The 16,196-nt window shown below is 45.5% G+C and overlaps 1 protein-coding gene across 9 annotated transcripts in view; it reads right to left on the bottom strand.

Moving 5' to 3' along the window:
* Cdc14b (cell division cycle 14B) overlaps positions 1 to 16,196 on the bottom strand; it is a 140,480-nt gene that overhangs the window by 79,312 nt on the left and 44,972 nt on the right. The window contains exon 1 of one of the 9 annotated variants that reach the window (XM_048800319.1): positions 16,042 to 16,144. The exons of the other annotated variants lie outside the window; for them this stretch is intronic. Coding sequence (XP_048656276.1) covers positions 16,042 to 16,129 — 88 coding nt within the window. The 5' untranslated portion in view covers positions 16,130 to 16,144. Of the gene's footprint in view, positions 1 to 16,041; positions 16,145 to 16,196 lie in introns of those variants that run through there. 9 annotated transcript variants of the gene reach the window in all.

Raw genomic sequence — 16,196 nt, 5'->3', positions numbered from 1 at the left:
TTTTTTTTTTTTTTTTTTTTAAATACACTTAAAATGTTTTCCACCGGCTCAGTTAGCAGAGTGCTTGCCTTGCATGCACAAGGCCCTGGGTTCAATCCCCAGCACCCCCCCGCAAAAAAAAAAAATATATATATATATATATATACACATACACACACACATATGCAAATATATACATATAGATATATATATTTTTTTCCAGCTAAGCAACTCAGCAAGACCCTTTCTCTAAATAAAATATAAAATAGGGGCTGGGGATGTGGCTCTGTGGTTAAGTGCCCCTGGGCTCAATCCCTAGTACCAAAAAAAAAAAAAAAACGTGCCAGGCATGTGAAGCAAAAAAGCATGACTCATGAAGAGTTTGATCCACTAAACTAGACCCAGAACTAACACATGTGTTAGAATTAGCAGAGAAAAGACATTAATATTATTGTAATTACACTCCCACGCTCAGTAGCTCAGTACGACAGGTGGATGAGAATCTGTGTCCACCTAAAGACCTGTATGTAGGTCCACAGCGGCATTATTCATAACAAGCTAAAAGTGGCAATGTCAGTCACCCGGCAGGTACTGCTGGGGACAGCCACAGTGGACAGCAGGCCGTGCCCTGCTCTGGGTCACTCTACCAGATACAGAACAGCAGCTCTCAGGCTGCTACCCCTAGTTACTGCATGTTGGTTTTTTGGTTTTTAGGGTAACCGCTGGTTGAACCTGGGGTGCTTAACACTGGGCCAATCCCCAACACTCTATTTTGAAACAGGGTCTTGCCAAGTTGCTGAGGCTGGCTTTGAACCTGTGATCCTCCTGCCTCGGCCTCCCCAGCTGCTGGCAGGCTACGCAGTGCCACGGCGCCCTGTGAGCGAGTCCAGTTGGGCACGAGTGACTCATGTCAAGTGCAGGTGCCAAGGCAGAATGCCTCCACCCCTTGGCTGGACAAGTAAACAGCCACCTCGACTGGACAAGGAAACGGCACAACCTAAGGGCACAACCTCATGAATGACTTATTTGTCCCAACTATTAAACTAAACAGCAGTGCCTGGCCAGGGGTCACCCCTCTCCACACAGAGCCTACCCTCCTAAGTTGTAACCCCGCCTCTACGACCACAGGAGGAGCCCCCAAGACTGGACAGCAGCACCTCCACTTCCCCTGGATGAACCCCCCATTGTGCCCCAGCGCAGGGGCTTTCCGCTGCCCATGGCGATGACACTCTGACCACCTACAGGACCCTGCCCTTCACCTGCTCCTGCCTGTGCTCCAGGCACAGCATCCTGTCACCTGAGGCCTGACCCCTCCCTCAGTCTTTCTGTGACCTATGGGGACAAACACACCTGTCACTGTGTGCGGTAGCCGTGTGACTGAGTGGTGGATGTGGAAATGCAGACTGCACTGGAATAAAGGAACACAGGATGGCCCGGCCCACGCTCTGAGGTGACCACTCTAAGATACCATCTCACTCCAGTAAGATTGGCAGCCATTATGAAGTCAAACAACAACAAGTGCTGGCGAAGATGTGGGGAAAAGGGTACACTTGTACATTGCTGGTGGGACTGCAAATTGGTGCAGCCAATTTAGAAAGCAGTATGGAGATTCCTTGGAAAGCTGGGAATGGAGCCACCATTTGACCCAGCTATTCCCCATCTCGGACTATACCCAAAAGACCTTAAAAGAGCATACAACAGGGACACGGCGACATCAATGTTCATAGCAGCACAATTCACAATAGCTAGACTGTGGAACCAACCCAGATGCCCTTCAATAGATGAATGGATAAAAAAAAACGTGGAATTTATGCACAATGGAATATTACTCAGCACTAAAAAATTTTAAAAACGTGGCATTTGCAGGGAACTGGATGGCATTAGAGCAGATTATGCTAAGTGAAGCTAGCCATCCCTAAAAAACAAATACAGAATGTTTTCTTTGATATAAGGAGGGTGACTCAAAACAGAGCGGGGAGGAAGAGCATGAGAAGAAGATTACCATTAAACAGGGACGAGAAGTGAGAGGGAATGGGAGAGAGAAAGGGAATTGCAGGAAGATGGTAGGAGACCCTCATTGTTATGCAAAATCACATATAAGATGTGAGCGGGGGAGAAAAAAGAGAGAGAAATGTGTCACAGTAGATGGGGTAGAAAGAAGTGATGGGAGGGGAGGGGAGGGGGGATAGGAAGGGCAGCAGAATACAACAGACACTAGTGTGGCCCTATGTATGAATGTGGCTGTATAACCAACGTGATCCTGCAATCTGTTCACGTGGGAAAAACAAGATTACGTACCCCTTTTGAATCAAATGTATGATATGTCAAGATCATTGTAATGTTTTGAGCAACTAATAAAAAATTTTAAAAAAAAGAGCAAAGGAATAACAACATGTCAGGTCAAAAGAGAGACACACAAAAATAAAGTTTATATTTTATTATTCTTTAAAAAAAAAGCCACAAACAGTATGCTCCCACTTACGTCAACTACCCAAGATACGAGACCCATGGGGACAGGGAGGCGGGTTGTTGCCTAAGGCTGCGATGGAGCCAGGGAAACTTAAAATTCCTGCTGTGGGTTCAAGGTGCTGGTGCTGGTGGTGTTTAAATCTAAAATTACATTGTGGTGACAGGCACATAGTTCTGTAAAAACTGTCAAAAATATGTAACACTTAAATATAAAATATGCTACTAAAAAATCAACCATCAAAACACACACTTTAATCTGTATAGTATGTGAATTGCACTTCGACACAAAAATAACAGCAAGAGACACCGGAGGTTTAAAAAGGCCCAAACTCTGCTTCTATGAAGATGGAAACCCGCAAGCTAGAGGGAAAATTCAGCGGAAGGGCGGACCATGGGCAGGACAGGGCATGGGAAAAGACCAGGGAAACCGCGGGCACAGCAAGAGACCCCCAACAAAGAGGAGAGACTCGGAGAAGAACGCAGAGAATCCCAGGGCAGCTTCACATGGCCCAGGAAACAGGGCAGACTCTGCGTCAAGGAAGGCAGCACAGATTAGGGAAATGACCAAAGAAGTCCCCAAACTCTCTGAATCACAGATCCAAGGAAACCCGAGGACAGGAATAAGAAAACGACGCCCCGGCACCTGGGAATCTAGCTGCTCAAACCCAGTGATAAAAAGGTTAAAATCAGCCAAAGAAAAAGTACACGTTACCTAGCAAGAAAACGGGGGCTGGGGATGTGGCTCAGTGGGCAGAGTGCTGGCCTCACATACTCAAGGCCCTGGGTTCAACCCCCAGCACCACCAAAAACCAAAAACAAACAAAAAACACAGCAAGAAAACAAAGAGAAGGGGGTCAGATTTCTCATGGGGACCCATGCGAGTGTGACAGTACAGCCACATCTCTAAAGTACTGAAAGAAACAGGAAAATGAACTGGAATTCCACACCACGCAAAACCTTTCTAAAGGGGAAGGCATGCCGGGTGCGGGTTGTGCACCCCAGGGGAAGGAGGATCATGAGTTCAGAGCCAGCCTCAGCAACATAGCGAGGGCCTGTCTAAATAAAATATAAAAAGGGGCTGGAGTTATGGCTGAGTGGTTAAGTACCCCTTGGTTTAATCCCTGGTAACCAAAAAACAGCTGGGGGGGGGGAGGCATGATAAAGGCATTTTAGACACTGGAAAGATGAAAACATCTGGGAGATCCCAGGTGGACATCTGGACCCACACAAAGAACGAGGAGTGAGGAGCGATAGAGAGGTCCACTGGGTGGAGACTGTAGGATTTACTGTTCTTACTTAAGTCTTTAAAAGATGATTGTTTTAAATATGTTGGGAGTGGACAAGGAAAACTTAGGAAAATAACAACAGAAAGGCTGGGACAGGAAAAAATGGAAGAAAATGACAATTCCTTAATAATTTTGTTGAGTTCAACGATGACTTAAAATCCAGCAGCCATTAATATAAAAAAAAAAAACCCCAAAAAACTGATTCCTGTTTTTGAAAAATAGGGCTAGGTTTGTGGCTCAGCCGCAGAGCGCCTGCCTAGCATGTGTGAGGCACTGGGTTCGATTCTCAGCACCACATATCAATAAAGAAAAAAATAAATAAAGGTCCACTAACAATTAAAAAAATATTAAAAAAAAAATGATTGATTACTGTTTAAAAAAAAAAAATCCAGAAGCCATAGGATAAAGGATTGATTACGGGGCATAGTCGTCAACTTTGTGGCAACAGGACAGAGTACCACCACCACAAGTATAAGCAAATCAGAAAGCCAGCAATGAATAGGGAAAAAATGCCTTTGTCATTCAAACGGGAGGCCCAGGGTTCAATCCCAAGCACAGAAAAGAAAAAGAAAGTTTGGAAATGGCAATAGTCCATTAGAAAAAGGATGTTTATAGCCAACTTCAGCATGATTTTCTATCTATGGACTGTTAAAAACCTCAGTTTGGCAGCCCACACTGTTGGTACAGATAGAGAGAAATAGTGCTGTTATGCATTGCTAGTGGGATTGTAAACTGGCATACCCTCCATCAAAATTACACATGTACACTTTGCATACCTCCTATTCGGTGACTGCCTTTTGAAAAAGCATCCTCCCTACACATCCATACACACTGGAATGACACAGACGGATTAGTAGACATAATGCTGTAAAATGATGCTCTAACTAAAAACCAAAGACAATCCAAATGAGAATCTGCAAAGGCTTGATTAAGATCTCATATATACTATAAAATGAAATTCTATGTAGCTGTAAAAAAAGAACAAGGAAACTCTCAACGAAATCAAGTAGAAAGCTCTCTAAGACATATTCCATCAATTCCAAAATGTACATTTTTTCCACATTTAAACATATCTGAAACTATGCCATATCTCATAAATCAGTGACTTGTAATTATAACTGGCAGTGTATTTCTTTCTTAGAAGTCCTTAAAATAATAGTGACATATTCTATTGCATTTTAGAATCAATGAAATCCGGGCCGGGGGGTGTAGCTCAATGGTAAAACCCTTGCCCAGCACACAAAAGGCCCTGGGTTCAACCCCCAGCACTGAATATAAATAGCAATTAAAAAGTAATTTTAAAATAAAATAACAGGAGGGGTAACTACGTCAGTTCTTTTCTGTATTATTATTGCACCTTTTCTGTAAAATCTATAATTATTCCAAAATAAAAAAAAAATTGTTAAAAGAACAGTTTCAAAAGAATCTGTTTTTGCAGATGAACTCTTTGGAGACCTCTGGAGGGACGCTTGAGGAACTAAAGTCCGTGGGGTGGGGGAATGGACAAGACCAGGAAGGGCCAGCGGGAGGCTGTTCACTTAATACTTGTTGTTCTCAGAACCACGGGACTGAACTATCTAAAATGTCAAGTGTAAAAAATCATGAAAAGGAACCTTATGCGGGACACAAAGGGGTTCCATAAGCAGGAGGCTCTCTAAACAGACCTCCTGTTGACAGCCCAGAGGCCCTATTAGGGGAGGTGTCCAGGACCACTGAACTTCTCTGCCCAGTTTGATGCAAATGAATTTATAGATATTTTTCTCAGAAAAAATCCCCAGGAGACATTTTATCCATCTGGACAAGACAGAACCCTGCATCTACTGACAGAAACATCTGTGTTTACACTACACATTTATGGCCACGAAAGATCTCACTGCCATGTATGAAGGAGACAGGGAATCGCGTGTTTTCCCCTGTACAGCCGACCTCTCCAGGGCAGGGTCTGTGTGTCCAAGCCTGCGCTGGGTCATCTGAAAGGCTAATGGGCTGCCATCAGCGCTGCTCACCAACTACTGCTGGCTCCCTGCCCGACAGGCACATTCCAGCCCCTGCACTGCAGGGTGGACCTCTGACTGATCCTGGCCAGGGAGTAAGAAGTGGGGAAAGCACTGAGCTGGTGATCCAACCCCTCCACAGCATTCTCCTCTGGCTGGGAGAACAACATTAAGAGGCTGCTCATCACCCCAGGCCCCCGGCATCCCAACAGGCAGAACCCCGTGCTGACCACAGCACCTGTGAAGGGAATTCCGCTGCTCAGATCTGGGGGGATTCATTTATGGGGGGGGGGGGATACCGGGGATTGAACTCACGGCCACTCAACAACTGAGCCACGTCCCCAGCCCTATTTTGTCTTTTATTTAGAGACAGGGTCTCCCTGAGTTGCTTAGCACCTCACCATTGCTGAGGCTGGCTTTGAACTCTCTATTCCCCTGCCTCAGCCTCCACGGCCACTGGGATTAGCATCACCACCCTGGCTGGGGGGATTCTTGTTACTATAGATTAGCCAAATCTAAACCAAACTGATAGGGTTGACAACCTAGCTAGTAGGATCACTGACCAACCTCCTGTGGTTCTGTTTGTTTATTTTAATAATGAGCACCTCTCCAGGTCAGGTGCTTTAATCCCAAACAGCTGGGGGGCAGAGACAGGAGGACCACACAAGCTGGAGGTCAGCCTGGGCAGTTTAGCTGGACCCTGTCTCAAAAGATTAAAAAAAAAACCTGGGCACAGTGGCACATACCTGTCATCCCAGCAGCTAGGGAGGCTAAGGCAGGAGGATTACAAATTCAAAGCCAGCCTCAGCCACTTAGTGAGGCTCTAAGCAACTTAGTGAGACCCTATCTCTTAAAAAGAAAAAGGACTGGGGTATGGATGCACTCAGAGGTGGGGATACAGTCAGTGTACAGTGCTTACCTAGCATGGGGAACATCAACTCCCCATACTACAGTCACCACCACCACCATCTCCATCACAGAAACTGTACACAACTTGACACTGGCCTTAGGGTCCATCTCCCTTTGTTCCAGTTCTGTGCTCACTGAGCCCCCAGGGTAAAGCAGGCGCAGAACTGTGGGAATAACGTGCTTTAATTTGTAAGAGGGCCCTGGACACATGCACTCCTGTTACTATGGAGTGGACGTGTCCCAACATTCATATGCTGGAAGCTTCACCTCCCAATTTGTAGGCTCATGGTTTGGAGGTGGGCCTTTGGGAGGTAATTGGGATTAGATATGTTCTCACAGCTCAAGGGTAGGGTCCCCACAATGGCACTAATGACATCATAAGAGCAAAAAAAGAGATCTGTCGGGCTGGGGATGTGGCTCAAGCGGTAGCGCGCTCGCCTGGCATGCGTGCGACCCGGGTTCGATCCTCAGCACCACATACAGACAAAGATGTTGTGTCTGCCAAATACTAAAAAATAAATATTAAAGTTTAAAAAAAAAAAAAAAGAGATCTGAGACAGCGCTTGCTGTCCTGAGTGTGGCCCCCTCCGCCAGGGTGTGAGGCAAGAAGGCACCCACCCCCTAGCCCCACCCAGTGGCTGTGGCCGACAATCCCAGCAACCAAGGAGGTGGAGGCAGGAGGACGGAGTTACACACCCACCCCCCCACCCCACCCCCACACACACACCTATTTCTAAAGCTTCCAGAGTCAAGGCTTCCATGACAGAACCTCGCAGGTGACAGCATCGCTGCTGAAGTCCCCCTTGCACCTGGTCAGCAAGACAACATGTTCGTCCCCTGCGCTCAGAACAGCAGACTAAATGACTCTTTCCAAAGGAAAACTGCATCCGGGCCATCGAGGCCTGAGGGATGTGGGGAATGACCACAGGTCTAAGGGCGCAGACTGGCCACGCTGCAGCTGGGGACAACGGGCAGTGTCACACGGGCACAGCACACGGGGGATAAACCCCTGCGCAGCTACACCAGAGGGTGGAAGTACCCTGAAACTGCTCCAAGGGTGCCTATGGCTTGTCACTGAGCCTTGTCAGAAATTAAACACTTGAAGGTGATCACACAGGCGGGGTTCCTGGAAGTGCCGCATGCACAGGTCCCAAGGGCTTCCTGGAGGCCCACTGTGGGCACTTTGCACCTGCTACTACCCACCCCCCTTCCAGCACTTCACATCTACCCCAAGTCAGGGTGGCACAGTTCTTGGGGGTGCTAATCACACGACTGTTCATCAAACCCCCCAGCTACGGTGATGTTCACAAAGCCTTTCATAGAAACTAACCTCCAAGCTGCCGGGGCTGTGGCTCAGTGCTGGAGCGCTCACCTAGCAAGTGTGAGGCACGGGGTTCGATCCTCAGCACCACACAGAAATAAAGGCATAGCCAGGCACGGTCGTGCATGTCTGTAACCCCAGCAGCTCGGGAGGCTGAGGCAGGAGGATCAGAGTTCAAAGCCAGCCTCAGCAACAGTGAGGCCCTAAGCAACTCAGTGAGACCCTGTCTCTAAATAAAACACAAATTAGAGCTGGGTATGGGGCTCAGTGGTCGAGTGCCCCTGAGGTCAATCCCTGGCACCAAAAGAAAGAAAAAGGGAAGGTATAGAAAAATGGAGGTGATTTTTAAAAAATCAACTGCCACACTCTTAACTGCACACTGGTCTTCACCTCTTCTCCTAGAGGAGCCTCACTGAGCCTGAACTCTCCCTTCCCGCCCAGTGTTCCAGCACGGGCTCTAACAAATGGCCCTGCAACTGCCGTTGCTCAGCACCAGCTGTCAGAACTGTCATCGCCCCCAAGGCTGGGGTATAGCTCAGTGGCACAGTGTCATTGCCCCCAAGGCTGGGGTATAGTTCAGTGGCACAGTGCCTGTGCAGCACACTCCAGGCCTTAGGTTCAATCCCCGGCCTGAGTGTGAGTGTGTGTGTGTGTGTGTGTGTGTGCGCGCGTGCGTGCACACATACAGTCCTACCAGGACACAACACAGAAACAATGACCCACTTAACTGAGGGTAACGCTTGAGAACTAGCTAAGAACTCACAATGTCAACACTCTGCACCAGAAAAGAAATGGCAGAGACAGAATTAGCTGCAGCAGGCCCTGTAAAAAGCCCACCCACAGCCCCTCCCCACTTGAGCAAAATTTCAAATTGCTCCACAACTTTTTTCAGACTTCCCCTGGCCTACAGAGACCGTTTCCCTCCAGTCCTGGTAAAGGTCCTCACTTGCCCTCCCCAGCAGGCCTGGAGCAATGACCCAGCCGCCGGGGGTAAAAGACTCAAGCGTGAGTTCTGCATGGACTACCAGGTTTTCCCCATGGGATCCAATTCCAGGTACCAGAGCAGCACCTGCTAGATAGGACCGTGGCTGCAGTTTACATAAGCCTGTTTATTTTTAGTAGGATAGTTCAAAGACAATGTAACCCTAACACAGCAGCACTACCTAGGTTATGTTAAAGGGTGTACACAGAAAACTCACATTATTAAAAAAATTATGGGGCTGGGGATGTGGCTCAAGCGGTAGTGCGCTCGCCTGGCATGTGTGCGGCCCGGGTTCGATCCTCAGCACCACATACAAACAAAGATGTTGTGTCCGCCGATAACTAAAAAATAAATATTAAAATTAAAAAAATATTAAAAAAAAAGAAAATTGTTTGAACTGTTTTAAAAAAAAAAAAAAATTATGGACAAAACATGCTACGTGCCTGCTTCCCAGCACATATGCCAAAGTTGGAATGACAGAGACTTCCCATAGCCACTATGCAAAAATGATGGATCTTGGCAGAAGGCACTCCACTCAAAAAGAAAAAAAAAAATCCAAAAGTAAATCCCTATGCTAAATAATACTTGCTTCTCTGAAATCTTTTGTTTTTTTGGTGCTGAGGATTGAACCCAGAGTCGCACACATGCTAGACAAGCGCTCTACCACTAAGTTACACCTCCAGCCCCTGAAATCATTTTTATTCCAAAGCTTAGATTTAAAAAAAAAAAAAAAAAACTGTATTGGTTAGCTTTCAGAATATCTCATGTTTATTTTGGAAGTGATCAAACCTGTTTCATTACGAACAAAATTCCTGGGCTGGATGTAGCTCAGCGGCAAAGCACTTGCCTTGAATATGCAAAGCCATGGGTTTGTTCCCCATTTCCAAAAAAAGAAAAGAACAAAATTCCTCAAGGGTTGTAAGACAGCTCAGTGGTAGAGCACACGTTTATGAGCGTGCAAGAGGCCCTGGGCTCAGTCCCCAACAGAAGGAAAGACACAGAGACAGACAGAAAAGACATTCCAGCAGCACCGTGGCTGGAAATGGTTGTCAGTTTAAACTCTAAAAGTTTATTTGATAAAACAACCAGATTATGCCCAAGTAAATAAAAGATACTTTGAGGAATATCTTCATTTTCTTCACCTCTCTGGTGAGAGAGATTTCATTGATTTTTTTTTTTTTTTTTTTTAGTTTTGAGGCAAAGTTGTTTTTTAATTCAGTTTAAATGTCACATTGCAATTCTTGCTCATGACAGAATAGGAGCACCGAGGAGCTGGTCTGGAGAAGCACAAGGAGGCTCTCAAGAGAGGCCATCCCCAATCCAGCAGCCACCAACCACCTGCCAGCTGCCACCACACAGGGGCAAGGGCGCTGCAGAGAGGAGAAGCAGAGGCCCAAGGGCACGCAGGGGGCCCTGGGTCTGATGCCAGCACAATGTGGGCGGGGGGACAGTGTCCCTCAAAGCCAGTCTCAGTAACTTAGTGGGGCCCTGAGTAATTTAGCAAGATCCTGACAGCTGGGGATGTGGCTCAGTGGTTCGGCACCCCTGGGTTCAGTCCCAGTGTGCACGCGCACATACAAGTTCAAACTCCTTCCTGGAGACCCACACAGACATCACTCTTTGAGGATCTGTGACACAAGTGAGCTCCTCCGTGCGATCATGCCAGCACCAGAGCACCCTCGAGTCACCCACCCCTGCACTGGTGCCACTAAGAGATGGGCCCTGTGTCTGCCACCTCCTCTGCAGCTTGTGCAGCAGCCACTGCTTGCAGGAGACTATAACATGCACGCAGATGTGCCTTCATTGAATCTGTGCTTTAAGCCCTTTCAGTCACAATAGTTTAAAATTAGAACCTATTAACAGTGGAGTCAAAATCCCAGCCGCCTTGTGTTTTGGTAGCTAAACTCAAAGCTTTTTTGACACCTCACTGTCAAAAGGGAAAGACATGAATGCTAAGATGCTTCGGCTTCACATACAGGCTGCTTTCAACGAGCTACCTAATGACAGTATTATAATAATGAATTCCAAGAGCAATTTGCGAACAGCTCCCAAAAAGTCAAGACCATAATTTGAATCCTGTTATACACTCATGTCAAAGCAGTTCTTTCTCGGCACCCACAAAAGAAGGTGAAAATCAGAAAGCATTCAGTTCAAGTCACACATACCACATCTAGTCCCTGAAATACTGAGCAATCTTAATCTACACTGCCTTCAATTTAAGAAGCAATATTCTGTTTAAAAGAATATTGCTTTTAAATAATTTTTTAAAAATTGCTTTTCTTTTTTAGAAAAGAAAAGAAAAAGGACTGTAATTACTTCTTACCAAGAATAAACATGAAATGTTATTTTAAATTATATCCTTTGGGATCATTTAAGATTCAGATTCAAGTCAGAGATACAGAATTAATTGAAATGGAGACCTTTCACTTTGATTCTGTCTCAGTAGACATAGCGTTTTCAGTAAATTCTTAGCTATGTTGACATGCCCGCTTGTTAATAAAAACTTAGCTTTTCCCTCATTTTTTTAAAGGTTAAAATGTGCACACATATGGGATCCTAATTAGAATAAGATACACTCCGTGTTTCTACAAATATGCCAAAACATACTCTACTGTCAGGTATTAAAGAACAAATAAAATTTTTTAAAAATGTTCGCACGCAAACACACACAAGACAGATCATTTTCACCAGACACTGGCAAAAATAATTCACTTTGTCTAGAATGATAAATGACATTTCCAACACAAGGTTCTCTCAAACTGATGCCTGGAAGAAGAGAGCAAAACTACCAACCACATCTCTCTTCATTACCAGTCTCCACTGGATACTGATGCAGCCTGTGCCTCCCCAGGCTTCAGGGGAAAGGAGCCCGCTGTGGTAACTCTTTCCTTCCTCTCTGGGCTTCCTCAAAAACAACTGGCCCAATTCCTTGCTCAAAGTAGTGGCTCAATAAACACTTGTTGAACGGGTCCATTAATTCCACAGCACAATTCATACAAATGAGTACAGATGAACAAAATACAGAGAATGATTCAGCTAAGATGGTCCTAAAATAGAGGGCTCTGCAGAATTCAGAATGTGTGATGATATATATCATTATGGATTGGGTATAAAAAGATCGATGCCATCAACTGCACAGCAGTGCCAAGAAAGTAATTTCACTTTCAAATGAGAACTTGAGGGAACAACAACTATCATCGACATCAGGAACAAGATGTTTCTCTCTTGTGAAAAGTACACTGCCAACCACACTTTAAAGGTATAAAAGTGAACTGCCTGAGAAGTCGGAACGTGATCCGTAGCTAGAATTAATTTACCCAGCTCACTCCTCAGCTTTTCAGACTTAAAGACAATAGAACCAAAATCTTTGAACTGACTGGAGCCTAAAGCACTAAGAAAACTGCTCCCCTAGAGTAGAAATAATATTAGCCAACACACGCCTGTAATCCCAGTGGCTCAGGAGGCTGAGGCAAGAGGATCATGAGCTCAAAGCCAGCCTCAGCAACAGTGAGGTGCTAAGCAATTCAGTGAGACCTTTCTCTAAATAAAATACAAAATAGGGCTGAGGATGTGTCTTAATGTTGAGTGCCCCTGAGTTCAAGCCCCGGTATCAAAAAAAAAAAAAAAGGAATGAAGGGAGCTGGGGCTGTAGCTCAGAGGCAGAGTGCTTGGCTAGCATGTGTGAGGCCCTGAGTTTGATCCTTAGCACTACATAAAAATAAATAAAATAAAGGACTTCTGTCCATCTATAACTACAAAAAAAAAAAAAAAAAAAAAACTTAAGGAGAATAAAGATTGATATATTTTAAATTTTAAAAAAATAGATAGGTGGAGCCATTCAAATTTGTTCTTTTGCTAACTGACTTTACTTGGGGAATTTGAAAATCAAAGTGAATCAATTTTTTTTAATTTTTAAATAAAATATAGAGGCTGAGGATGTAGCTCAGTGGTAGAGTGCCTGATGTCATGCTCAAGGCCCTAGGTTTGATCCTCAGCTACCCCCACTCCACAAAAAAAAAAGACATAAGCCCTTCCCTGTTCCCCAAGTTCAAGGTAGCCTGCAGGCTGGGGATGTAGCTCAGTTAATAGAGAGCTTGCCTCACATGCACAAGGCCCTGGGTTCAATCCCCAGCACCACAAAAACAACAACAACAAAAAAGAAATTTCCCTCTTGCCTCACTGATATGAATACCAGAAATGTTACAGACTGTTGAATATATTAATTAGTGAATGTGTATAGTGAATGGTTATAAGCAATGTGCCCCGTAATGTGAACTGCAGAACTTAGATAGATTTCACTTAGTGATGTAAGAGTCTATACCCTGGGTACCCACCCCGGGCCTTACCCAGTTATCAGCTGCAAGCACAACCAAGCTAAAGTCTGACTTAAAACCTAGACTTTTGTGGGCTAGCAGGACCAACAGGACCTGGACGGAATGACCAAGAACTCCACCGCTGTTCATCTCCCCTGGGCCAGATTCCTCCAGCCCAGATGGAGTCCCAGAGACCAGGTCTTAAGACTCATCACAGGTGAGCGTCTGGGACCCTTGGGTGTAGATCAGTTAGGACTTAGAATTAGGATGCCCATCTGAAGCATGATGAGCATTGATAAAATAGATTTGATTAAATCTAACTGTGCTTCGGACTGAGTCTGTGGAAACCTGATACTCCTGATACTTAGTATAAATAAGATATAAACTTGTCTATTCAGCACAAAAATGCCTAGAAAGAGCTAATAAACAGGAATAAATTAAAAAATAGCTGTTATATAACAACTCATTGTCAGTATTCTTTCGGCGAAAGACTACAAATTGGTTCAATTAAAGACAAAGTTTAGTGTATACCAAAAATATCCAGCACCCAAAACTTGTGATTCCTAATTAACCCAACAAAATACCACAGGAACTACTTCCTGTCTTATCTATAAAAACCAATACTTTTCATAGAAAGACAAATTTCAACTCCAGTTCATAAACATATCAAAGGTCCTCCATAGTTAGAAAAAGCCAGATCTGCTCATCTAAGACCCAACTGAAGACAAGGAAACGGGACAGACAGAACCGAGAATCCCAACTAACAGATCAAATTCTACCTTTTAAAATCATCAGAAAGAACTGCAAAGTGGTCAAGGATCTGAATACCTCTGCTGGAGCAGTATCCGTGCAAAGCTACAGAAGAAAGAGAGACAAGAGGGCATAAAACCAGAGTCCAGATGAGATGTGCACATTCCAGCTCAACATGCTTGAGCTTGGGAAAGTTAAGGTCAATTTTGTTTTGGGAATGTTTTCTAGGGTAATCCCTGCCTAGTAGTGAAAGTCAGTGCTTCTTATAAAACTAGAAGTTCAATGACTAACTTTGGAAAAACCAGTGAATAATGTAAAGAAACAGTGCTGAAGATTGGTTAGCTCCGTGGAACCAAATTCTCTGTCATTAATACAATTTCTTCACTTTTTCTTTCTTTTCCTTTTTTTTTTTTTTTTTTTTAATTGTTGTTGTTGTTCTTTGGCTTGGCTGGGGAATTCAGCCCAGGGCCTTGCTCATGCTGGGCACCTGCTGTTCCTCTGAGCAACATCCCCAGCCCTAATCCTCCACTTTTGTCCACAAGAATCCCTGCACCTACTCACCTCACTCTTACAGGGGCCCCTCCTAAGTGAGAAGTGGCTGGCAGATGTTCAGCTAAACAGTCTCCCCGTGCTTTTCATTTCAACTTATAGATCATTATAAGAAAAAAAAAAAAAAAGCTAACTACTAAAACTAATTTTTCCAGTGCAATAAAAACTAGACTCAAAGACATCATTTCTTACCTACATCTGACTCCCCACCCTTCCCAACAGCTCCAGTCTGTGCTACACACCAGCACAGAGAGGTCAAGGCAGCAGCCTTCCAAAAACAAAGTACAAAGGCCCAGGACAGAGGTACTGGGGTTACACACCGCTCTATCAGATCTTGGGATAATAGCCTGGGAAGGAAATGCTATTTTAAAACAGGTGTGCTAGGACACGGTCATCCTGTCCCCACTCTGCGACATGCCTGCCCCCTCAGTGAGGACTGGTTTTGATGACTTCCCACCTGCGCACCCCACCTGCCCTTGCCATCTCCAAGGCACTGGGTCCCCTAAACCCAGCTGCTGCTCGGCGGGCGCAAGGCAGCCTGCAAACCCTCGGTGCCACACGCATGGCAGTGGCCCAAGGATGAAGTCACAGCCTTGGTTTGTCCTTCCCCTCACACAGCTTTTAAAGAAGGCCAACCTCCCCAGGCAGAGCTGGAGCCCACGCTGCGCTCCCATCACACCGTAGGCCACGGAGACCTGTGCCAAGCCGGGGAGACCTGCCACCTCTGCCACCCTGTCACCCCTGCAGTCTCGCCACCAACTCCTGGGCACCGGGCCAGGAACGCAGCCGCTTCCCCCTCACTTGATTCTCAGGGCTCATCTGTGAGGCGCCAAAGGTTCCAAGGACCACCTGCAATCAAGCTCCAGGGCAGGCCAGCTTCTCCCCGTCCTCCCCACTGGTGTAGTCCCCTGGAGGAATCCACCGCTTCACCTTCCACCCGCAGGGCCACCACAGGGCAAGAGGGTCCAAGTTCAAGGCTAGCCTCAGGAAGTTAGCAAGACCCTGTCCCAAAACTGAACAATACCAAGGGCTGGGGATGCAGCACAGTGGTACAGTGACCCAGTGGAGTGCTTGCCTGGCATGTATGAGACCCTGGGTTTCATCCTCCGCACCACCAAAAAAAAAAAAAAACACTTTTCCATCAACGATTTTCTGACCCAAAGATTTTAACCAAATTATGATCCCTCCATTCGCTAGTTCTCCCTCCGATAATCCAGATTCTAGGTTCTCAATTAACACAGAAAGCAAACCCCAGGAGAGCAAGACTATCCCCAGCAGTCCTCTATTTTTAGCATGGAGAGTAATATTTCATTATGCATTTGCTGAATAGATGATGCATCTGGAAAATTTGGGCTGCAATGATGGTCCATTTGGAAAACAGCATGACCTCCAGAGGACCTGAATTATGTATTGGCTTTGTTTGCTCAAATTCACTAGGCAATTCTTCATGGCTCTACATTTAACATGAGGAATGCTATTTGAGAATCACCTGCTATAGGAGGTCTACTTGTCCAGGGAGCAGAGATAGGACTAACCAGCAGATGGTCAGCATCTACAACTCTGTGAAGCAGCTTCATCTGCTGGAAAAAAATAAAACCAGGTAGTTTTGGCTTTGTCAAAAAGGAAGTCATCAAAAGGGGGGGG

Source organism: Marmota marmota, unplaced genomic scaffold, assembly GCF_001458135.2.
Source record: "Marmota marmota marmota unplaced genomic scaffold, marMar, whole genome shotgun sequence".
NCBI lineage: Eukaryota > Metazoa > Chordata > Mammalia > Rodentia > Sciuridae > Marmota > Marmota marmota.
The sequence above is the reverse complement of the archived record's forward strand: the minus strand, read 5'-3'. Positions and strand labels throughout refer to the sequence as shown.